The sequence below is a fragment of the Ambystoma mexicanum genome, chromosome 11, assembly GCF_040938575.1.
Source record: "Ambystoma mexicanum isolate Mex_15411 chromosome 11, UKY_AmexF1_1, whole genome shotgun sequence".
NCBI lineage: Eukaryota > Metazoa > Chordata > Amphibia > Caudata > Ambystomatidae > Ambystoma > Ambystoma mexicanum.
Genome location: NC_090934.1, coordinates 1,033,699,556 through 1,033,723,752, shown reverse-complemented (window position 1 = coordinate 1,033,723,752; position 24,197 = coordinate 1,033,699,556). Strand labels below are relative to the sequence as shown.

General features: G+C 41.0%; 1 protein-coding gene across 1 annotated transcript in view; it reads right to left on the bottom strand.

Annotated features, from left to right (window-relative positions):
- The window catches only part of AGBL1 (AGBL carboxypeptidase 1), a 3,520,373-nt gene that overhangs the window by 2,676,438 nt on the left and 819,738 nt on the right, over positions 1 to 24,197 (bottom strand). Inside the window, exon 7 of the mRNA XM_069624284.1 lies at positions 5,186 to 5,394. Within this exon, the coding sequence (XP_069480385.1) occupies positions 5,186 to 5,394 (209 nt within the window). The remainder of the gene's footprint in view (positions 1 to 5,185; positions 5,395 to 24,197) is intronic.

Here is a 24,197-nt window from a genome sequence, read left to right as displayed (position 1 = left end):
CTGGGACAACCCTGTAACCATGTGCAGACTACACTGTGCACTATTGCTGTGAAACCTGCTTCTCCCTAATTATTAAGAACACGTGAGATGTTTTAGAGCCTTGCTGTTTTCACAGAGGAACACTAAAATAAGACATATCAAATATGTGTAACATAGATAGCGAGTCTATTGAATGTGTATTTATTTCTGAAACATTATAGGGCAGAGATGTGCTAAGGCGTCAGTATTGCATGAAAGCTGAGCACAGTATACTATGTAATGTGTGCTAGTGAATGATAAGATTCAGAGCAATAGTTGCAAATCAGACAAGGGGCCTCATTACAACTTAGGAGGTAGCCATGGTGCTATTGGTGCCATGGCTGCCTCCAAAATTGGGTCCGGGTTCCCTGAATGGGAAATTACCGGGCCATTCCGAGTTTGGAGGACCGGGTAATTCCTCCTTCAGGGAACCCGGGCCCGGACCTTCCCCATTCCCATTTGAGCCCCTAATGGGCTCAAATGGGAATGGGTGCGGGAGCTAACAACGGGCCGATTACGACCGGCCCGTTGTTAGCTCCCTGGTCCCCTCGCAGGACCCGCTCTGGACGTCTGGTAAAACCAGTCATCCACATCGGGTCCCGCGAGGGAACCTCGTAATAGTGCGGAATGCATTTAACGGTGCTGGCACCATTACCAGCGCTGTTAAACGCATTCCGCAATTGTTGTAATGAGGTAGAAGGACAGTTCTGTCTCATGATCTTCTGAATGCAAGAGTCTTGTGGTCTTGTGAAATGACAACATAACACGATTGACTGTCAGCCATGCTTTTAGGAGGCAATTGGGATGTTCTCAAAGCTTTTTCTAAACATAATTGAGTCACTGATAATTTGGTCTATCTAGAAACTCCCCTACTATCTTCTTGCCCCTTCCCCTCCGATATTCAATGTTCGCTCTTCCCCAATAAATGTAGGCTCTAATTATTACCTGCATTTTTGAAGCAGTTAGAGAAGGGACTTTCACAAGGAATGACAAAATATGTCACACAATTATGCATAGCATTTGTGATTCACCATGTTTTTTGCACTGCAAATATGTATGCATACTACGCTATGCATTTGTATAGGGGTACACCTTCTCTGCAGTACAGCACAAGTGATTTTGTATTGTTGAGCAAAATTGCCCCTTGTTAGGCTCAGTTACAGAATGTAATTACTAACATAACGCAATGCTTATTAGAGCCACCTGCATTTTTGATAGTTTCTCTGTGACGCATAAATGAAAATAGCGTTTTTCACACAGACCTGCAAATTATGGATCGGTGTTGAAAGCCTGTTACGGAAATGTTTGAGGGAGAAAAGACCAACAATAATTTTTTCCCAAAATAACCTTCAGTCTTTTCTCCCCTGAGCATTTCTAACTTGGCCACCGCCCCCACCCCCAGATCCCTAATTACCTTGCTGCGGCACATTTTGCTGTGTGCTGCCGACTCGCGGTGTGCCGACAATGCCTGTTCCCTTTCACGTCCGCGATCGGGAACCGGCGCCGCAGGGTCCTTTCCTTATTTATTTTTTCGGGGTGCGGCTGCGGGGAACACCCCTGCAACCCCAACTCACAATATAGTGAGCAAGGGTGCGGGGGACACCCCCAAAGACCCCGCCACTGAATGGGGGATTTGCTCAAAATGCTGCCAAATCTCCATTCAGTCTTTATTAGTCAGTCTTATTGGACGTTTCCCAAATTAGTAGTGCACCAGTAAATCAAGTATGTGTTGATCACGGATAACATCCACATAAATAGAAAAAATACATCCAAGAGGATAATGGTTACCTTTGGTGGAATATGTAAGATTTACCATGTCAAGCGATTGCTCTAATGCAAACTGGTAGTTATAATATTTAGTATTTGTAACATGTTCTATGGCAACAATTTAGATTCTGAGTTGGCCATATTTTATTGTATAACTAAGCTTTGGCACAAAGCATTTAAAAATAAAACTTTTAGACATGAAATAAATGGAGACTTGGTGATCTTACACTGCTCCCTATGGAGTGTCTGCATGAAGGTCCTAAACTGGTGCTACGGGATCAGAAAGTTGACTTGTTTGGCTGCCAGGGCCAAAGGCTGCTCAGCAGAGTGAAGTGTTCCTCATGCTTCTGTTTTGTGGAGTGAAACTTCAGCCTGGTATTAGTAGTAATTTATGCCAGGGCAAGGTATGTCTGTCCACAAATGAAATGATTCCATATTTTTAAAAGAAAGAAGAAAATGTGTGGCTGTTGATCAGGCATAGGGTTTCCATTAAGAATAAAAAGGTTGATATTCCCAACAGTGCGATTGAGAATTCCAGGGTGTGTGTGTGTGTGTAAATTAGGGGTATACCGAAGTTGGACAAGTATTCGGCCGGCAACGAATACAGAGCCAAATAGTTGCCTTTTTATTACTTACAGTTATGTAGACAAAAGAAACACTTTGTGAATTAAAAATACACTTCAAAATATGTACATCCATTCTTTGTTGATTTCTTTTCTTTGTTTTCTACAGAGGATGTTTGTATACACCATGAAAGGAACACATTATCAGAAATGAAACAGTTCAATAACAGCACAGTTTGTATGTTTGTGCATTCATACGTGTCACTTGTTGTGCAGGGCCCAGGTAACTAAATCTATCCACAAAGTACAGTATGCATTTAAGGGGATGGGAGACTGGAAAGTGTATGCTTGTCATTTCAAATGCTCCTTTTGGCCGTCCCCATCATTAGTCTCCTGGCTCCAGCAAGGGACTGAAACACTTAAGGAGTGATTACATCAATTAGCTGACTGCTGAAGTGCTACTTTATACAAACCTTTGGGATGCTAAAACCATGCTTTCTACCTGTGGTACTGAGAGGAGACATTTGAAAAATTCCCTTTTGTTAATAGTATATTTCGGGCATGGTAAACGACACCAGCTAAAAATAAATAATATATAGTGCATGCTGAGTCCTTCATGGTTCTCGGGGGATCCCATAGTGAAGGGACAGTGCTGATTTTCAGATTCTTGGCATGTGCATGTTTATTTTACTATTTGCTTCACTTGTACATCTATTTGCTTCGATATTTCTAAATTGTAAACTTCTGCCTCCCCATCTTCATTTTACAAATATCCCACTTTTTTAATTGTCTAATATGGGGAGGAATATGTCTGCTGCCACAGACGTGAGCAATTTGGTTAAAAATGTGTTTTTGTAAAACTCCGAATCCATTGGATAGCCACATTTATTTGTAACATCTGTCACTCTTACCAAATTCAAAGGGACTCATCTGGGCAACATGAGACAGTTGAAGGGCAGGAATGGAAACCAATGTTTCAATATTACAGGCACAATTTCCACGGAGCAATCTTACTTGCTGCATGATCTTGGCCTGCAGGCAGAACATAGTTCTTTGCTGCAGGCACACTACCCCCTGAGCCATTGCACTCTGGGGTTGAACTTCCAGGGATACCTGCATCAGTTATAATCCACTCAATTATGTTACTTGGATTGGGGATTGTGGGATTGGAACCTGTAACTTTCAGATGACTCACACGGGTCATCAGCAAATCAATTAGCCCCTAAAGAAAAAGTGACTTTTTCAACTATTCTTCCAGCTCAATGGTTTTCAACTGCAAAACACAGGGGAGACCAGCGACATCTCATTGCACATGAAAAATAGAGAGATTTTCTTCAGCTCAACCCCCTCCACACCGCCCAGTAAACCACCAAATTAAAGTGTGTCTGCCCAGCACATGAATGGATGAGACTTCTGTTGCACTTTCACAATTCTGCCCTGCATTTAATCAGAAACACATCTGTTTAATGTACCTTTCAAATAATTAACATGACATGCCTGAATGGTTCCAGGCACAGTCAAAGCAGTACCTAATATATTTTCTAAGGGAAACTATTCGGCTTCGAGTGAAAATAAATTATGTATTCGTCTAAAGTTGAATGTCTCATTTTCAGCCGGAATGTAGCCGAATACTTACTCGAAGCCGAATTTCGGTACACCCCTATTGTAAATATGAAATATCTTCACCCCCACAAAAGCTCAACTTAAAGGGCCTTATTACACGGACGGCGGTAAGGGTTTACCGGTACCGGTAAGGGCACCGGTACCGGTAAACCCTTACCGCCTTACTACGAGGTCCCTTTGCGGTTTGGTACTTTAACGCCTGCCGTTTAGCAGGCGTTAAAAACCAACCCGCAAAGGGACCAGGGTGCTAATTACGGTACCGCAATTTGCGGCACCATAATTAGTGCCTTCCCCATTCCCATAGAGCCCTATGGGGCAAAAATGGGAATGGGGAAGGGCAATGGGGGAAGGGGGAATTACCGCCCCACCAATCTTGGAATAAGGCGGTAATTCCCCTTTTCACCAAGGCGCTGCCGGTATTTTACAGGCATGGACCAAGGTGCTAACAGCACCTTGGTCCTCCGCCTACCGTGTAATGAGGCCCAAAGTTTAGTTACAAAAATGAAAAGTTATCTAAGAAACATACTTAATTTCCTTCAAAGGTTTGAGGGCATATGCTTCATCTATGATATAGGAAAGTCACTGATAATGTATGTAAGTAAATGTGTGGAATATTTTAGGAATGTAAGGACGTGTGGTGCAAAAATATGTTATGACAGGAGTATCATTGTTTTAAAATTATTTTCTTTATTGGTGTGTGTGTGTGTGTGCGTGCAAATAGGATTTTTTACAAATCGGTCCGAACATTCTTAAACAAGCTGCACAGAACAAATCAATTTAAAACAAGCAAATTTAGATAGGTATGAATGACCAATTCTATAGGACACATTTTAAGGTGAAAGTGTTTTATATTAACTGCAGTTTTAAACAAAGCAAGTGAAGCTTCCTGAAATCTGTCTGTTCCTCATTGCCATACCACCATTATCATTGAGGCATATTAATGCACCCTTTTGTATTTCAATGGTCTTGCATGCAACTTCAAAGATGTTCCCAACTCCCTCAAACATGTGGTTGCAGTGATCAGTTTTATTGTGTAGACAGTATTTGGTATTATTGTTATTATTTTTCTGTGTGTGATATTCTATAATGGGATCATGTTTTGCCAATGATACAATTAAATGTAGAAGTTCACTACATGCAGTGATGAAAATGGGAGAATAAGATAAAGTGTGTAGACATGACAAGCAACAAATGCATGACAGGAGACACCATACCCGTGCTGAAGTGAAGAGAACTTCCATGCCCTTCGCCTCCAGAAAAGCTTCTCTGCCAGAACGAATGTTGGTGATGTGCTTGAGGCAGCGCAGAAGAGCTCTACGGATGGTGATATAGCTGTTGGAGGTGTCACAGCTGTGCCAGTCCTCGTAGAACTGCAACAAGCCCCTCACGTAGCCTCTGCTAACAGCCCTCTTGCAGTTAGATTCTGAAATGACATTCAAAATATAAGAGTTATTCACTGACCCTCGACTGCTCTAGAACTCGGCCTCCATCTTTTAGATGCCTCCATGGGTGAGCATGTTTCATATGTGCACACCAAGATTTCTTAATTTCTTGGACACCCTTACTGTTCAATATGTTCATGATTATTACGATTATGTACATACAAATTTATGGAGTGTACCATACAGAGAATGTATCAGGTTAAAGAGAAACTTCACAGGAACCAGAATATATAAAGCAAATTGTGTCACTCAGCCAAAAGGTTTAAGGAAAGTTAATAGCCAATAGGTATAGTGAATGCAGCTTTTGAAAAAGCATCAGAACGCCAAAGGGACGATCTCTTAATATGGCGTTAAGTACCCATTCGCTCGAGCCTTTAAACTCGGGCCCTGGGACGTTACCCCATGGTATAGGCTCCTCACTGGCTAAGGGGCTGTCACGCCACCCGCCGGGAACGAACGCAGACAGTGCACGTACGTGCATCCACGGGATTACACTGAGGTATGGCTCGGAAATGAACAAATCACCTTTCAGTGTAATCCCGTGGATGTGAGTGCCGGATACTTATGTATTTTACTTTATTCTTATGTACGGTTGGAATATGTACCTGAATGCTAAACAGATGTGTTAATGTCCCCGCAAAAATATTGCCATATAAGAATGGTGCCGTATTTATGAGGTGATATTAACCCATTGAACCTGCGGGAGACACCCCTGCAATCCCCATATTTTTTTAAAGGTAGTGGGGGACACCCCCACAACCCTCTCTCCCATTTACCCCAAAAATGATGACCACTAAAAATATCACCTATGGCCATTCCTGATGACCATATATATGACGATATTATTGGTGGGAATAATATTACCTGATACCAAACTGATGTGGTAAATTTAAATACAACATTGTGTCAATCAAATTAGCAATGTCCTGATGAAGGACTCCTTTATGTCCAAAATGCATTGGCATTTTTGCATCTGCAAATAAAATATGGATATATGTGTTGCCAAGGAACCAGTTTTTAACTAATTATTTCTAAGTTGTGCATCAAGCTACTTTTCACGGATAAATTCAACAGAATTTAAGTAAATACAACTACCTTACTTCAAACTTTAAAGAAATCACTTGAGTGGTATTTAGGATGTGTAGCCCACACCGATGGCTATTTTAGCCTTGGTCTTTCTCCTCTCACATTCCTTACATGCCCAGCAAGGAGGCATGATACAGTGGGTTGCCCCCCACTCTGCAACTAAATATAACTAAAGAATCATCTTACGTTAGTTACACCAATATAGTGGTGCCCGCTCATCCCCTTCTATTACAGTGTCAGAGTACACATATCATATACATTTAAAAATGTGGGTGTAAGAATTGGTACATAGCAAGCATGATAGATGCAGTGAAAGGTAGAATCTTACAACATATACAACATATATTTGCTATAAAAAACAAGGATGTTGCCAATGCATTAGCAAAACATTTTGCAGACATGCAAAAGGGGTATTACACTTAATTGAGTTACTATGCGATAGACCAAGTAGAGACTATTGAGTCGAGATTATTGACTACGACACAAAGAATCCATGAGGTCATAATCTAGACTAGGAAATTCATGGGCACATGAGCTCCAAGCATTTTAAAATGCCAACAACAAGAGGGATATGAATCAGATGATACCATACTCCGTTATACTATATATATTGCCATTAAAGGGATGGTTCAGCCAAAAAATTTTATTTCAAAAATAGATAGGCAATATTAAAAAAAACGATTGGCATTTTTTTTCCAAGTCCCGATGTAAAATTTTGAGCAATTCAAGCTCAAAATTTGCAAAAGCAAGCACATGGGCGCATCCATTTTGTGAAATGGATGCCCGCCTTTGCTGGCTTTAGCTTTTGCGGCACTAATGAAGGAAAAGCCAGCCAGCTGTAGTAAACAAAAGCTACCACTGGGTGGCTTTTCCTTCATTGGTGCTGGGACTCGGAGGACGCGGACCGGAGACTACAGGCAGAAAAGCTGCAGCTGCATCTCGGTAAGTGCTATTTTTTTTTTTAAAAAAAAATAAGCACTAGCTGCGTTTTTTTTTTCCTAAATTTTCCGGGCTGGAGGAGCATTTTAAAGTAAATATAATCTGGGCATAATATGCACATCAAGTTGCTATTCACTTTATATTTAAAATGAACAACTGGTGGACATATGACCGATACATGATAATTGTAAGACATTATAGGGATAAATTAATATCTTGCAATATACAGTCACTAACATGATAGCAAAAATGGACAACTGGAAATTCTGCCAAACTGCAGAGTAAACTGAAGATATCATCACTGACAGTGAATTTAATCAAAGTGGCACCGTTTACCATATGCACTCTAGCAACTATGCAATACATATCACTCTAAGTGCGCCAAACTAAATAAGTATTGGCACTCAGCACTTTATATTTTGAAATCTTCTCAAATGTAAACTTGCATGTGTACTTTGTGCAGGTAAGCTACCAATTAAGTGGAAACTATCAGTTTTCAATGTATAAGAAAAAATAGTGACGAAATACAGAATGCCTAAAGTTTAAAAAACGTACAAACACTTGTTAGGGAGGATTCTCAAAATGTGCTAATTTCCCTTACCTTTTGAGACCCCCAGCAACTTTGCTGTATTTCTAGGATTCGATTTTTTTACGTTGGAAGAGTGTGATCCTTTTTTCCCACTCTTCCATGTATTTTTGCCTGTGTTTTACTTTTGTGTTCTTTGGTTATGGAGTTTTAAAACAATTCCATAGGCATCATCTTTTTCTGTGTGTCACACAGCACCTTCAGTGCAGTTGAACAGGGGTGTCTTTCAGACTCCCCAAGGTTTAAATACCTTCTCTGGGACTGACTTCTGTCTCCCAGAGCATGTAAAGTTAAATTGACTTTACTAGTATCTTTAAATGTACAGACCCAGCATACACTATCTACCTATAGAGTGCTGGATGGGTTGCCTAGCTTCCCCTGAGTCTAAACACTCATGTAACAGTCAGAGGTTACCCTTTCCTACTTTAAATGGCTGGTGGCAGTGGTTTAGATCAAACTACTGTGATGTTTCCCAACCGCTAACAACGGTAGCTAAAAATCGGGTCAGCCATGTTTTTCAATATGGCGCCCCAGACCTATCTGTAAAAACAGACTCCAGTCATCTTTTTTTGCCTTTTCTTTTAGGAAAGGTCCTTCTTGTGTTTGTCTCTGTGCGCCAAACCAGGTTTGGTCCCTTTGTTCATTGGCCTTTGGCAGGCCTCAGTGCTAAAGCCCTCCTCTGGTGCCTGAGTGTCTAGGATGGATAGGATATGAGGGAGGTGCCCGAAACTCCCTGTGCTTAGTCTCCTAGGAGACCTGAATGCACTCTGGCATGATTGCCGGGTGACTGTCCGGCAAGGACAGCCTCCCTGATGTGTGAGGGACAGCCAGGCTGGAATGAATGGGGAAAACAGTTTAAAAGCAGGTCTCTGAGACTTGGAAAGCAGAGTCGACCACTGGAACAAAATTATCGAAGACAAGCTGAAGGAAGAGGACTGCTGCAACTCCTGGAAGACCAGTGAAGCCCTGCTGCAGGTCAGAATTTCCTGAAACTCCATCGACAGAGAAGCCCTTCAAGGCCGACTTCTCCCCTTGAGTTTGGTGGGAACAACCAACTTGAAAGCCACCTGGACACCATTGCCATCTGTTCAAATTTTCTTCAGAGTGCAGTTGAAAACCGGATAGCCAGAGGAAACCAGCTTGTGGACTTTAAGACACTCACGCCTTAAGCCGATGTCTTGCTAAGCTTTTGGCCTCATCCCTGGGCAGTGCAGGAACCTCCTGATGTCCTCCTTCTTGTTCCCACGACTGAAGCCCAGGAACAGCGAGGTCTGCTCGAACTGCCAGGAACAACTGCCTCAGCTACAGCTCTACTTCACTAAAAAGGTACTGTGCACGTGGTCCAGAAATCTTTTCGGCCACAAAGAAATGTTGTGAAACTTTCCCAACTTCAAAGGCTTGTCCTTCCCTAAACATTCGTCAAACTTTTCGCGTAATCAAATTCTTCTAAAAATCGTGGAAAAGACTTAACCGTTTGCTGCCAGACCTGTGCTATCCAATACAAAGACTCTGAACCATTGACTTTGGCCCAGGCCTATGAGATGAATTGCTGGTTGTAGTTTACTGAAACCCTTTGCCCTGCCTATGAATATATTTGTGCTGTTGATTCATATAACCTTGTCTTTTTACCCCTTTTGAAAGTATCTGAAGTGCCATTTTGCTCCCACTTCATTGGAGCTAAACGTGTTCATTTACTTACTGGTTGTGTATTTGTGGTTTATTAGTGTGTGATATTGAGCTGCTCTTGCAAGTGTAATGTTTTCAAACTGACTGTGTAAATAAATGTATATTCTTTTACCAAGAAACCTTGAGTGAATGTTTGTTTGAACCACTGTATTGGTTGGTCCTTTGTGTAACTTGTTTTACTGCTCACTCAACTCTTGAGCTAAGTCTGGCTGCTCAGCCACGCTACTACTTTACTGTGTAGTGTGGGCTTGTACCAAAGGTGAAATTGTACTTACACTTGTATTCTTAATTGCATGTAGTGTTCCCAAAGGGTACTGCATATGATTCTGCCTAACAACACTGATAAAGAATGTCATTAATAACGATATAGCAATCGTATGCATAACTGTACATTGGTACACTCAAAGATGGCGACCATGAAGAGTTGTTGAAAGGGTGAAGGTACACTCAATAGGTTTGAAATGTATCATCACAGATATGTGAGAAATATTCTGAGGAAGCCCACATGGGGGAAACACGTTAATTCTGTCCTTATGGACAAATAAAAGCTGTATGTGTAGACAAAGCTGAGCTGGTGCTTGTATTTTTTGCCTGGGTGCTTCATTATGGTTCCGATCGAGTGCAGAGATTGGAAAGGCAGACCTTTCAAACAGTAAATATTTATGTATATATTCACTTAAAAACTTTAGTTGAAGTGCAGTTAAGTTGAGCAGATTTAACGCAGCAAAACCCTTCAAATTCATTGGATGTTGGAAGTCATGACCAGCTTAACTGAGCGCGTACCCATTGATGTCCCCTGTAAGGCTATGTTCCCCATAATGCCATTTTTTATGTCATTGTAAATCCTTCTCCTATAATATAAATGTGCTCATGGACTTTGCAACGGTAACGTGCCGGGTTAAGCTTAACTACATTTTAACTACATTTTATTTTCAGTGAATTTCACTGTTGTTTTTATAACATAGTTTTTTAAGGGCTACTAGCCATAGCCTTTGGCTATGTTCACTGCATATGTTGGCCCTGACCAGTGAGTATGCCAAATTAACATTAATAATTGATTTTTAACTCACTTTTTTCCCGTAAAAGCTGTTATGGTAGCACTGTACTACAGATTACTTCGGTTATCTGTAGGCACCCAATGGCAGTGGTTATCCATAAAAACGGTGCTAATGAAAAAAGTTTCCCTGCCCTCCAAGGCATTCACCAAGTGCCCCCCTCCTCCTCTGATGCTGTTTGGGCACAAAGCATTGATTTAATTTCCGTGACTGGTTAGGGTAAATCCAGCCAGTAGTTTTTAAAATATTCGACAGAGACATGGGGGTGCCCCCTGTACCTTAAAACCGAATACTTATCAGCCTTGATGATTTGCAGCAGAGAAGCTGAGAGGCTTTTCAGAAATGAAAGCCGCCATTTACTTTTTGCTCAATGTGAGTGTTATCCGTGATATTACCCAGAGAAGCAGAAAATGAAAGAACTCAAATGCTATTCGGAGGAGGATAAAAGATGCCATCAAACTTTGGAATGAACTACCCATGAACTAACATAGTCTAATAACGTTCTCGACTTCATAAAAAGACTCAAAACTCTTCTGTTTATGTAGTCACTCCTAGGGAAACACTAATGGTTTTGAACTACAGCACTTAGAAGACCTGCCGTAGGCACCACATAAATACCAATAGCACTAACAATCAAATCGGGCTAGCTAAAGGTTAAAAGTGGCATAGAAGACACCATGTGAAGTTAGGGATTTGGGGTGGGTTTGGGAGGCAGATACGGTTGAAAATGACCATCTGGGGAAGATGGCGGGAATCTCACGAGATTACAGAAACAACGCTGCAAGACATGCAAAGAAGAAATTTGCATCACACAAAGCAATGAGTGATTGGGTGTAATGGCGGAGGGTTAAGGAGGAAAAACAAATGGAGTGGAGTGAGGGGACTTGGAAAAAGTAGGGGGACACATGTTGAGTGCTTGTGAGGATGTGGAAGACTTTTTAATGCTGAGCCATTTTTCCTGTTATTCGAACCGCCACTCTTCGACAGGAATTTCTGTTATTGGAAATGATTACTGTGAAATGATGGTGGGAATAACGAGTTAGAAAATAAAGTTGAAACATCTGCAGTGCCTACATCTACTGGGCAGGGGGCAAAGGTAGATTAATTGGTACCGATTAATGGTTTGATGTGGCAAGTGGCCATGGCTAGTGGGCTCAAAAGAAAGCTGTTGCTGCAACTCGTACAGAGGCCACGGCCAAAGAAAAAACTATGCTCAAAAGAAAACTATTACTGCAACATGTACAGTGGCCATGGCCAAAGGCTATGGACAGAGGGCACTAAGGAAACTATAGTTTAACACAACCTTTGAAATTCAGTGACAAAACATTAGTTAAGAGAGAGAGTTAAGGTGATCAGATTTAGCGCAAGAAAAGCCCTACATTTCAGCACTCACAAATCAAGCAAGTGCATTTTACCTGTGCCACCCTTTTTGCACAGCGTATACCCACCAAGATGACATCCCTGGTGAGATCACTAATTATTTCACACAGAGCATCACTGATGACATCACTAATGACATCACGCAAGACATCAATGACAAGATCAATAATTACATAACAAATGTCATGTTGACCATATAAATTAGAATATCTTTTGATACATATTTTATTGTATTACACTTCACAATAATAACAACATTACATGGAACAACACGCCGATGCAGAAGTACCATAGGTTTACATGTCGAGCATTCATTTATAGTACTTATCACATAAAAATATGCAACGTTATACATATGGTTTGAATTTTATTTATTAGGAAGCAATTAAAATACTTAACTGTAGGGAAAGTATCTGATTCAGGTATTTCAAATATAATATAATAAGTATATGTAGTAGTAAAAAAATAAGAAAAGACAGAAGTTGGGAGATGTTTAATAGGAAGTGTTATGAAAATAATAATTGTACACAATTAAATTTACAATTCTCCTAACTACAGTAACATTACAGGAACGCATTCCCTAAATAGCAAATTGTATTAAATCACATATAATATCAAGTGTGTGTCTGTGTGCATTCTAATAGAATAGAATCAAAGTATTCAAAGTTTGGGTAATATACACAAATAAATCAGTTACTTATAGTACATGATGAGATTTATTGAAAAAACAAACAAAGATTATACAGTACATATTTAATCATAGATATGACAATTGTATTGTATATACTAATAAACTAATCTTCATTGTTATCATCTATTATATGCGCCAACAATTGTGCACTGGACACTACATTTAAAGAAACAAGGGCAGAATACATTGTACTGTGTAAGTATGAAATATGTGCATAATCTTATGTAACAAAACATAGTGGTCACATTTCAAAAAGTATTTAATCAAACCCCTAATATGAGTGATGTCATTAGTGATTTCATTTATGATGCCATCAGAGATATCATCAGTGATGTAACTAGTGGCCATGGCTATCAAAGAAACCTATTTGTGCAATATGTACATTAGCCAACACCAAATGTTGTTGCTAGTGTGCCCCAAAGAAACATATTAGTGCAACATGTACATTGGCCATGGCCAGCGAGGCCATGGCCACTTGTCATAGCTGAAAGCTATGGCTGGTGGCATCCATAGAAAGCTATTGGTGCAACATGGACAGTGAAAATGGTGAGTGGGCTTGAAAGAAATTATAGAATTTCAAAAGCCTTGAGATTCAAAGACAAAACATTAGTTAACAGAGAGTTAAGGTGATCAGATTTAATGTAAAAAATACATGGACAAAACCTTTGAATACTCAGTTCAAGCTATATAATGTAAATTTGAAAACTAGCCCATATTGGACATCCACACCGTCTTTTCACCTGCAGATTTAACTACCGCCATTCAAAATCAAACATGTGCCTACAATGCATTCAGAAATGCTCACTATTAACATATCAGTTTCCCAAATCTAATATTCACTCTAGAAAATACATCAGCAATGCTTCAATGTATTCCATGTATACCCCAGCGGACTAACACTATTTCAAGGATCAGAAATAAAATGCTACTTCAATTTACAGTGCACTCTTCCTCTGTTGCACACAAATTATCTAGCAGGTGCGCTCAAATGTATTAGCAGTATTACTCACAATTGAAAGACACGGCAACCTACACCTGTTCTTATGTTCAAAACTACAACACCCTTAAATCACCCTTAAGTCACCATACCAGCTGAAGCTGTTGGAAACTTGACACCAACACGTCTCTCAAAAAATACTTGCACAACTATAAACACCTTCAGTACACTGCTGTAATGCATTCCTGTTACATACACTTGCAGTCACCTGAACCTTCTCATATAGAAGGAAAAAGTGCCTGCTAAAACGACTTGCTCTTTTCATATGATAAAGTGTGCTAGTGACAGTAACCTCACACGGAGAAAAAGAAACATTACGAATTCCACCAATTTCCGTTTATCATTAGCCATGGAAAATGCATTTCCAAATCTAATTTCACATGAGTATTGACCATTCAGATTGCTACAAAAATACGCTTTGTAGAAACACACTTAGTTCACATTAGTACCTGGCGAGATTCAATGAGCTTGTAAAAAGCAAGCTCATTGACCCTCGCCCGAACCTTACCTGCTCGACAAGGCTCTGAGCCCTGCCGCGCCGCTGTGTTCTATCCAGGAATGGCCGCCATGGAACGGGAGAAGGGACAACATGTAGTCCCTTCTCCCCGATCCCTGGCGGCCACATTTCTTTTTTTTTAATCAAGTCGAGAAACGATTGCAGTGCTGTTTCTCAACTAGAGAAACACTGCTATTAGTACTCCTGGACAACATGCCAGAGTACTGATTGAAAAATAACCCTCGGAGGAGGGTCATTACCGTTAGGGTAATGCCCCTGCAGCTATGTTAAAGCCCTTTCTTTGCTCTGGCTTCTAACTATGGCCCTGGGGGCATTAGCCTATTGGCAATGCCCCCTTCCTCAGGTTATATTGCCTATGTATAACATATATAACCACATTTCTAACCTTCAATTCCCACAAAGTAAATGTTTATTTTTGTTCCTTTTACCTATTTATTTATTTATTATTTATTTATATATTTATAACGCGCCGAAGCTCGCAAGCATCAGGGCGCGACAAGCACACGAGAGGACAGATCACAGGACAACATAAAAAGACCTAACTCAAACAAGGAAGTGTGTAATATGTAATTATTCACAAAACAAAACATGTATCCCTCACTGTTAACTTCTCCAATAGACACTGTTAACTCCTCCTAATGATCCAGAGGATTTAAAAGAGCCCAGCATGCACCATCAGCACAATACAGTTCCTGCAAGCAGAATGACAACTGAGAAATAAATGGTGAATATGAACCTATTTGAAAAACAATGGCAATCAAAGATAACTTAACTTCCCAAACTACCAAAATGACTAACACATTTTCGTTTCAACCTATCACATGCAAGAAGACACTGAAAGCAATAATTCCTACCATTTACATAAACAGAAATACTGAAGCCATCCATGCCTCACTGCAACTAATACTTGAATTATGAATCAGCATTACTTTTCAAGCAAACAGTGACAGAGTGCAACATCATTGCTGGAGTTAAAACTGTGTGGTCTTTTAGAAGCTATTGGGCATTTTGGTTAATTATTTTTTGTAGAAACCTTCATCATGACATTGATCTGAGTTTACCAGATTTTAAATGTAAATGGTTTGGTTAGAGAGGAATGCAATGGTTCTAGATTTGTCCAAAGCACAGAGCACCCAGATGTCATACTTACGCATTGCAGAGGCAACCATTAGGGAAATATACAAGGCATGTCTCTGTCTTTAATTATGGAACTAGACTTGGAAAAACTTGTGGAACTTTTTCCTCACAACACCTTCATTTTTTCCTACATAACCCAATGTCAAAAATGGAAGTGGACCACCAAGTTCAATTCTCTAATAGAGAAATCTCAGAGAAATGTGAATAAAGTAGTTTCTGCTTTCATCAGAGATCAAACACATATCTGGATATCCTACAACAACATCCAGATTTACACGTCTACTCTTTATAGACATGATGGAGTACATCTAACTGATGAAGGAAATGCAGTTTTCCTTGACAACATTAAATCAGCAATCCATCTTTGCTGCAAAACGCCAATCAATGTACCCTAAAATAGAAATGTTAAGGACTAACCATTACACACATATACATATATATATATACATATAAATTGACAAAGTAAATATATATTTGTTTACTAATACTAAAAATCCGTGACTAATCCGTGATTATAAAAAAAATTACACAAAACAGTCTACATTTTCTATATTATTAAATAACATCAATGAGTGGCTCTTAAAAGAACAGTTGTGTTTTTATATCATAATTATGCCCGGAAAATGCAATTTTATTGTGAGAACCCATCTACTTCTTCAATTCCACTACTACATTGCTTCGAAGAATACAAATAATCTTGCAACATTTCTTTGTGCTCTTCCGTTAGATGGGTTCTTAATTACCTTCTCCCAAAAAGAAAGCATCATGTGCTCCCTGTGGAAGATATCTGTCCACAGTTTTGAGCACATACCTTTTTTTTTTCACATACTCCACCTATAGTTATGTTATAAAGCCAACAAAAAAATAGTTAGTCAATGCTTTTGATAGACGTCACCTATATCCTCCACATCACTTAGTCCCATTACCAAAATTATATATTCCTCCACAATCTTCTGAACAATCAGATTCATCACCTGACAACTCAGTGAATGAGTTGTCAGAATCTGCTTGTGAAATTACCTCAATTTTTCCGCCTCTAAAAAATATTTCAAAAATATCCACCAATAACAGTATGTATGCACTCTTCAACTCCACATCTGCTAATAACACACCTATCCATCAAGACAATACACAATAAATTGCACCTTTCAACACCATAACATCTTGCAAAATAAAATGTACCTTGGACCAATCAATCACACATTCTTTTCAAATTCATATTCTCATTGGTGTAAACTTTTCACTTTTACCTGTGTAGCCATGGTTATAAAAAAAAGCCGGATAGAATCCAATACCCGTGGCTATCAACCCACCTGTCAACCCACCCGTTATAACCGTGGCTATCATAGCCTGCCAAAATACATAAAATCCTATTGGCACCCTAATAACCCCGGCTTTGATATGTGTGGTTTAACGACAGCTGTACTACCTACACAAAGCATAGCTCAAAATAGAAACTCCAGTGTAGACCACAATCAAGCACATCCAACTCATTGAAATCATTAAATATTTACTCGCTATTATACGTTTATATTTTTCTGTTCAAGGGCCCATAACCATGGTTATTTATGGACCATTATAGATGCGGATAACAATATGTGCCAAATCACACGACTGCCAGTGGCTGAAAAAATAAACACAGCATAGCCATGCCTAAATGGATGCAAGTGCAATAACTGCAGCTATCTAGGTGGTATTTGTGACAAATCAACTTCCAGGGCACCAGTGGTCCAGGGATGAATATTGGTTTCTAAATCATCAATCATCCCCACACCTCTACTACACCAGAAGGGATCCAAACAGATTGGAAACAAAAGTAAATTATAAAACTCCTTGCCCAAAATTGGTAACGTGAACAGAACAGCAGGCTTATCTCTGCAAGGCTGTGCATCATTGGTTAGTTGCAACCAAGGCGAAAGTACGATTATTACCCAATGATAAAAAGAACTGTCCAATCAAGGTTGTATACACATATCTACTTTATTATTATTACAACAGACAGTTCTAGCACCGTACAAAATACAACCCACCTGTAAAGGAAGGCAAAGGACACACAGTTTCATGAAGGAAAGGGATGCAAACTGTATACTAACAGGAGGGTAGTCAGTAAAGCAATCAGTCTAAACTGTTCAAGGTTATTTGGTTTCAGCACCAAGGGAGCAAGGGTTGTAAATTTCACTTTTGGCCTTCAGAGAAGGACCAGGTTGACAGAACCACAATGTACCTGGTGCTTGCGATTATCTTGATGCTCAACAGCATCGAGTCAGTCCCAGGATGCTTTGCAGCTCCTGCAACAGATTTCAAGATGGGTGACAGAGGCGGGTATCAGGCGGCAGGCAGTTCGGCAAGCGAGGCTGAATGGACACCTGCAGGCTGGACTATATGGTGGCTCGGGGTCAAGAATCATTGTCTCTGTGCTGGTTGATGAATCTGAAATGCTGGTCAAGGCGTCTTGGATGGCTTTAGTGACTATAGCGTGACAACAGTCAGTGGTGCAGCCAATCGCGGTTTGAGTGCTCGACTGTATCGAAAAATTGCTTTAAAGATGGACGCTGGTTGATGCTTGTTGTGGCACTCCTCCTAGCTTCTTCCCAGGGCTCGTATCATCCTTTAAGACAGATGGTCCAAAGCTGAGGAGAGTGTTTGCAGGCAATGGCCTTGTCCTTTGTTCAGAGACTCTCTGGCACTTTCCATCCAGAAAGCTGGCTGGCACAGCCTAGCAGGGATTGCTGTGTGCTGGCTGGGTTCCAGTTCTGGTGCTTCTGGATGGGTCCTCTGACTCTGGTCTCTCCCTCTTTTCCCTTGGAGATGTTTAGGGGAGGGGTCTTGCTTCCCTCTTGCAAATCTTGGCCTTCCATCACTGGCAGACGCTGTAAGGCAGACTGTACCTTCAGTCAGGGTCCAAATGAGTCCTTCTTACTTCTTTCAGAGTCATCAGATGACCTGCTAAGTGAGGTGTTCAGCCCCCTTTTAAAGCCAAAAGGGCCCCAGTGATTGGTGCAGGCTAAGCCTACCTTAATTAACCAATCCTGGATGCCCACCAATAATGTTCTGTTACGCGTGAGGACATAACCAGAGTGCTTTGCAACAGGAAATGTAGGGGTTGACACCATGTATTACTAAGTCCCACCCATCTTCCTGTCTGTTGTGGATCAAAGTGTCTCTCTGGTTAAATGAGCTCTCTGTGACTCCTGATCAAAGCGCAGGTCTCCCTTGAAGTTTGTGGTGAGAACAGACTTTCTGTCTCCATCAAATCATATACTTCTTCCCTCTGAAAAGAGGTCTCCCAGCATGGGTTGCCTACTGTAAACAATTGTTCAAGACATGCCTTTCACTGCCCTTCATATAGAGGGGTGGGAGCTTGCTTCAAGTTGACACATTGCATATCAAAGAGGTGTTGGGGTTTTCTGTCCCCTTTTGTGAGTTCTGCGATCAGGCCTATCAGAGGCCTGTTTCAATTAAGTCTCATCAGTATGCGCTGCCACCAGCAGAACTTAGAAAATAAAACAAGGCAGATCCATGGAGCCTTTGATATTTCAATTAGGCTGGCCATGGCCGGAGGAAGGTGTTGCCTTACCCCTTGAGAAATGCTTTGATGTTCCTGTGGCTGTCACATTCCATCTAAATGTGACACGGAGGACTATGCCTGTAGGCTGTGTCCCCCCAGAGTACACATGACTATGTGTTTGTTGTGCAGTGAGCAGCTGAATATGTGTGCGGATTAGCCCCACATTTTTTCTGAGGTTGATCTCCCACAATTCATTTTAATTACAAAACTTCAAAAGAAAAGCCCAGGCGAGCGCACAATCCATGTGTGGATGGTCGAACTCCTCACAGTATCACATCCGTAGCCATTGTTTTTCTGCGGCTACACAGCTGTTTTAAGCCAAGACTTAAAAGGGCATTTGTTTAGTACAACACCCATATTCTTCATCACAATCAATGATTACAGCCCCATTAACACCAGGAGAATAGTCAAAATTGTACAGTTTCAGGGATTAATTTTTATGATTTCTTCTTTCTGTAGCAACAGTTATGTGGCCACACCCACCATATAAATACAATGATGTCTATTGCGGCTTGTATGATTCTCTCATTGCTTTTTTGTCTTACTTGCAGGCAGTGTCTACTGCTACTAAGAGCTTTTTCAAGAGCAATCCCACATTTGTCCTATCCCTTTTCACCTTCCTTTACTCCTAAACCTCTCTCCCTTGTCTTGTCTGTTGTAAGCATTGTATATTCTTTATTTTAGTTTTTTGGTTTCTTTTTTTACTTTTTCTTTTACATGGCATTGGGCCTCATTCCGACTTTGGAGGTAAACACGCTGCTATTTGCGACATGGCTGCCTCCAAAATCGTTCCGACACCGCCCTGGTGAATGGAGTAATTACCGGTCGATTCCAAGGTTGGAGGGACCGGTAATTCCCCATTCACCAGGGCCATTCCCCATTCCCATTTGAGCCCCCATAGGGCTCAATGGGAATGGGGAAGGCGCTCACAACGGTACCATAAATTACCGTAAATTACGGTACCGTTATTAGCACTAAAGACCTGCATCAGTGATGTCATCAATGACATTTTTGATGTCATCTTTGATGTCCTGGGTGTTAGTGTTAGCAGTGAACAGTGGTGGTGCGAGTTATGGTTGCTTAGCTTACCATAACTGGTGAATGGGTTTTCGGTTTTACTTGGAACCATAACGTCCCATTAACAAAGTTTTTTTTTTACTGAATTTCACAGGTTTTTAGTAGAGCAACTTAATCATAACGTCCGTTTAACACATTTTTTTCAGTGAACTTCATAGGTTTTTAGTAGTGGCACGTAACCATAATGTAAACGAACATCTGACTTCATTCCACACCTTGCGGAGAATGCCACATGACCAGAACCGGCCTTGGGGGGTGAGCCGGCCGACCGGCCGGGGCGCCGCGCTCCCCAGGGCGCCATTAGCCCCCACGCCACGCCAGCTTGGGGGACTCCTTCAAGGGCTCCGTGAAGCTGGCGTAGCGGCAGAAGGCGCAGCAGGCGGGCGCATTCAGTGTCAATCGGGTGCTTAGCACCCGATTGACACCAAATGCGCCCCTCTGCCACAGGCTCCTTAACCAAGAAAAGGGACTGCTAGCCACACGGCAGCTTGGGGGAATCTTTGAATGGCTCCCCCGAGCTGACATAGAAAGAACACACGCACAACGTTTTCCCCTGTCCATCTAACCCCCCATATTATTGTTTGGTGCCTCTTTGCTCATTTCCGTCCACAACTTTCCTTCTTAGCTGTCCTTCCAAAATAAAAGCCATCCGTCAACAAATTAAATGTTCCTGTAAGAACCACCTTTCACTGTTTAACAATAGTAAAAAAAAAATAATTGCATAGAAAATAAAATCCTTTTACAACATGGCCACAATAGAAAGGAAAGGCGGCTGTTCCATACATGGCCCCTCTTCGCTTTCCATGGCAGCCTGCAAATAGCACAAAGAAAACGCTGTTAACATATTACCACCAGCACTTTTTTCCTCCCTTTCAAATGTATCGTAATGGCGAACAACTTTACCACAAAGCCAGTCCCAGGTGGACATGGCCACTGTAATCCTATCTTTTCTCCCTTCTGGTCATGACCAGTAGCCACATTGTGCGGATCATGACCTTATACCATGACCCCGACATTCTGCCCAGTCCCCATGGCTGCAGCCTAGCCCTCAGTCAATAAACGTATACCGCAATTTTTTTAACTACATTACGAAACTTGTGTAATACGAAAACACTCCCACATCTCGTCACATAACCAACCCTAGTGATATTCAACACCTTTCTGGATGACGTTCCTCTCTGGCGTAACCAAATGCACCCATAAGCACCTACGTGCCATGACGCAGAACCTGCAAATGAACACACAGTGACGTAGAACGTAGCATGTTACATTTTGAAATACTAAACTGTTTTTTAAAGGAAAACATTAACAATTTTAGAATTTGTAAAGTACTTTAATTTCACAATAAACTGTCTGAGACCATCGTGCTATTCCCATTTTCAAGGAAATAGTAACTTTGTTTGTTCCGTCGTCATCGAAAATGTTAATCGTGAGCCACACGTTGATCTTTTCGCATACACAAAGTATTCGCTTTCGATAAAGCAAACGCTTCGGTCGCACAGTGATTTCCAAGACGTTGGCATGAACTTTGGACTACACCACTATAAAAGATGTTATGTTACTCCTAATGGCCACTCCAGCGTATGGACAAATGGGGCTGGTCTGGTCGTCCCACAATACAGTCACGGTTAGGCAGCCAGTCACGAGTACGTGCATTTGGCATCCAAATAACCCATCACTTGGCATCTGGAATCCATGGCAATCACAGTACGGCAGAATGTAGCTGTTAGCAAAACGTAACACAAAATACGTATTAATACCCAACCTTTAGCAACCAATTGCAAAAAAGACAAAAAGAAAGTGGAAAGTGGTACACAAATCGATGTGGTCATACATGACATTTTAAAGAAATAATAGCATTGCACATGGGTGAACCTAATCATAGCCTACAAATGTGAGAATCTGCATTCTCCATAACGTTAAAAAAAAAAATTGACAGCTACACAGAAAGATAATACCTCAGTTATAATGCCAAAATTACTGTTCTGGTAATAACAAATTAAAACTCGCTCCAGTATAGAGTCGTCAAAAGTAAACGTACACAATATTTACTGTCTCCATTGTCTTCTTTATAACCCAGACAGCGAGGTACTTGCAGCAAAGAATCTTCTTCAACTGATATTACATGTGTTTTAAAAGCGTTTTGCATAACCTTATCAAATGGTATTTTTCCCAAACTTGCACTCCCTGCATTCTTAATGAATTTTTCCCTTTTGCTCAAGGTCAAAAAACAATGGACCCTTATGGGTTTCAGTTGAATGCGTGGGCTTACTGAGCTCGCAACCACAAAAGCAAAGCAAGTGACCTTCGCTGAGAATGGAAATACATTCTGACTTTTCAACAACATGTCTCAACGCATTCATGAGAGGTGGTAGTCCCATACACTTGCAAACCCGCTCTTTCCATCAAACGCTGCAGGTGGCTCCCTCAGATTTCAAACTGTACGATGCTATTTACCGTAAGACTTAGATGACAAGAAAACACCACTTTTTGCCTTCCTGCTCCACATCCCATCCCAGCATCATTAACCCTCACCTTCTGATACAATATTTCATAAATTTAACAAGTGCATTGTTGTGTTGTTTCATATGTGTTACCGGCAATGTCCGCGTACACTAAAACACAAATAAAACATGGTGGGCGCAGCGACAGAATCTGACGCACTTCATGCCGTGCAACACCCAATCAGTGAATGCGCCACATGTCCACAAACATGACGCTACGGTTTAGCCAATCGGTATCTTGTCCGCGGAGCGGACATAGATATCACTAATTTTTTCAGACGTACCTTTTGGTCGTTTTAAAGAAAAGTACTGGACGGATTGGCACCAATTGTGGCACGCTTTCGGGACCAAGCTCCTGCCGCAAATTTGGTGAAAATCCGTCCAGCCGTTTGGACTGTAGACGTGCTCAAACTTTTTCCCCCATTCAGTCAATGGGAAAAAATGACGTTTTGGGACCCCCCTATAACTTTTCCCACCCTGCACCAAACATCACCAAACTTAGCAAAAGAATTCAGAGTGGCAAAGTTTGGTGAGGATTCGTCCAGGGGGAGCGGAGTTATAAGCCACCCAAAAAGTGCTCTTCATATGGAAACAGCAACTTAACCATAACTACACGGCCACTACCGTGGCTGTGTTATATATATATATATGATAGTGACCCTGTAGTTATGAGTACGTTTGCTTTTCCATAGGAAGAGCAATTTCTTTAGCAGTACATAGCTTCGAAGCTGTACAACGAGTCTGCAAAATCACTTAGGATTGTTTGGTTCACTTTCATAAGGGGGGAAACATTGTATTGGGGGTCCCTGCATTTTATCATGGGAAAAAATGTGCTCTCGGTTACAGCCCAAAGCGCTGGTCGGATTTTCACCAAAGTTTCATGCAGAGCTTCGGCTTGGTCCAGAAAAGCATGAACTTGCAAATGTTGTCTTAATCCATCCAGTGATATAACTTTGGTGACTTTGTTAAAGGTATATTATGGTTAAGCTTCCCTGCCCAATTTCCTCAGTAGATTGGTTGGTGGGGCTTGTGAAATGGCTGAATGCCCATGCCCCCAGGATTGCTATCAATGGCCATGGCCACAAGCCATGAACAGTGGCCCCCAAAGCCAGTATGGGGTGAACACTGGTCCAGGCTGCAAGCTACCTCTGGTGGATATTGAGGGTGATTTGGTTGGGCCAGGGTCATGGTTGAGCTTCATGCCCTAGGCAATTCAACCAAGACTTACAACACCAATATGTGTCGCTCAAAATGACACAATCAGTATGTGCTGCAATAAATATATTTGTTAAAAATGAGTGTTATATTCTGTCTATATGTTAAAAGTGGAATTATCAATTACTTAAATAAAGTGCTGGAACATCATGACAACTATACAGTTAAAGAAACATTGAAATTCAGTGAAACACCTTCTTAAAGGGACTTTATAGTTAGGTTGCTCCAATAAAAACATTTGAGATCAGGAGAAAGAAATATGCTAAAAGTACATTATAGGTAAGTTACTGTAGTAAAAAAAAACTTTGAAATTCAGAAAAAAAAACGTTGTTATAGGGACGTTATG